Source organism: Coptis chinensis, chromosome 2 (assembly GCF_015680905.1).
Source record: "Coptis chinensis isolate HL-2020 chromosome 2, ASM1568090v1, whole genome shotgun sequence".
Taxonomy (NCBI): Eukaryota; Viridiplantae; Streptophyta; class Magnoliopsida; order Ranunculales; family Ranunculaceae; genus Coptis; species Coptis chinensis.
Genome location: NC_141457.1, coordinates 100,797,604 through 100,799,033, shown reverse-complemented (window position 1 = coordinate 100,799,033; position 1,430 = coordinate 100,797,604). Strand labels below are relative to the sequence as shown.

Below are 1,430 nucleotides of genomic sequence, written 5' to 3'. Positions count from 1 at the left end.
ATATGAAAATTTATTTTTATATATATGAGTTAAGTTTTCATAATGAGTATGGTACGCAAAACCAAATCAGTGATTGATGTTTATTTGTGTTCCAGGTATTTTTCTAGTAGCTATGGCGGCTGTACTTTCTGAAACTGATGATAATTGGGATTGGTTCTTGGAGCAACTTAGGTTGGTGGTCTCCAAAGATCGTAGGCTAACTTTTATATCTGACAGAAACCATGGTCTACTCGTGGGTGTCCCTCGCATTTTTCCTGATTTTCATCATGGTTATTGTTTGTGGCACCTTAAAAATAATCTTAATTCAGCTATGCCCAGCAACCATTGCTTCCGCTTGCATACCCTTGATCTTTTTTCAGACCTTGCCTATCTTTGGGGCCTTTTCATGAGTTTGAGAAAGTGATGGCTGATTTTCGAGATGTTTCGGCGGCAATCAAGTGAAAACATTTTTGTCCACCATAGGTTATGAGCATTGGTGTAATGCTTATTTTCAAGGAAATAGATATGGCAATATGTGTTCCAATATTGCGGAAAGCTTCAACTCTTGGATCCTACTAGAACGGCACTTACCTATCACTGCAATGGTGGACAAGATCCGTGGAAAAATTATGAAAATGATGTCCGATCGGGCTGGAGTTAGCTAGGAGCTTGGACTACTATCTTATGTCCATCTATGGAAACTTTATTGGCTGAGAGGATCGAGGTGGGGAGAAGTTGGGTGGTTCTCAAGTTAAGGGAGGGTATTTTTGAGGTGCGTGCTACTCATACTCACTTGGTTGACTTGAATAGAAGTCACTGCTCTTGTAATTGGTGGAGAATCAAAGGATTCCCTTGTGCACACGCACTGCGCTCCATTTTGGCTGATGGATTGAATGTGTATACCTATTGTGATAAATTCTTCTATTCTCAGACATTCGGTGATAGTTATTCAAGAGCTATAGTACCTGTGGAGAACAGTAAATTGCCTGCTAAGATACCAAGTGTGCTTGATTTACTACCTCCGGATCTGAAAAAGGAAATGGGGAGACCAGACAAGAAATGGAAGCACATCACGGGTGCTACAAGAGGTAGGAAGAAGAACAAGGGCCCTTGCTATGGCCATCGCAACCCAAGAGTGGGCTCCACTCTTACAACATGCTCTACACCGATTCAATGAATTTGCATTTTTTTCATCTATTCTTTGATGGTGCTCGTAAATGAAAAGCAAGATGTCGATGAACTTGTTGGATTTTATAGTTTGATGTTGGATTTTATATGCTATGTTTTTTAGTTGGAGAATGAAAATATAGTTTTACATAGTAACTTTTGGGGATGAAATTAACCTGACACCTGACAAATTTTATGTAAATGTATTGTTACATAGTCATTATATATGTAAATATATATTTACATAATAACTTTTGGGATTGAAAAGTTCCAGACAAACCAAA

At 38.6% G+C, this 1,430-nt stretch overlaps 1 protein-coding gene across 1 annotated transcript; it reads left to right on the top strand.

Moving 5' to 3' along the window:
* The first annotated feature begins 673 nt into the window (after positions 1-673).
* Positions 674-1,156, top strand: LOC147519649 (uncharacterized). The gene has a single exon (XM_086594162.1). It carries the CDS (start codon positions 674-676, stop codon positions 1,154-1,156), a length of 483 nt encoding a protein of 160 aa, XP_086450288.1.
* The last annotated feature ends 274 nt before the right edge of the window (positions 1,157-1,430 follow it).

Coding starts and splice junctions, on each gene's coding strand:
- LOC147519649 (XM_086594162.1), top strand. CDS start 674: ATGGAAACTTTATTGGCTGAGAGGATCGAGGTGGGGAGAAGTTGGGTG.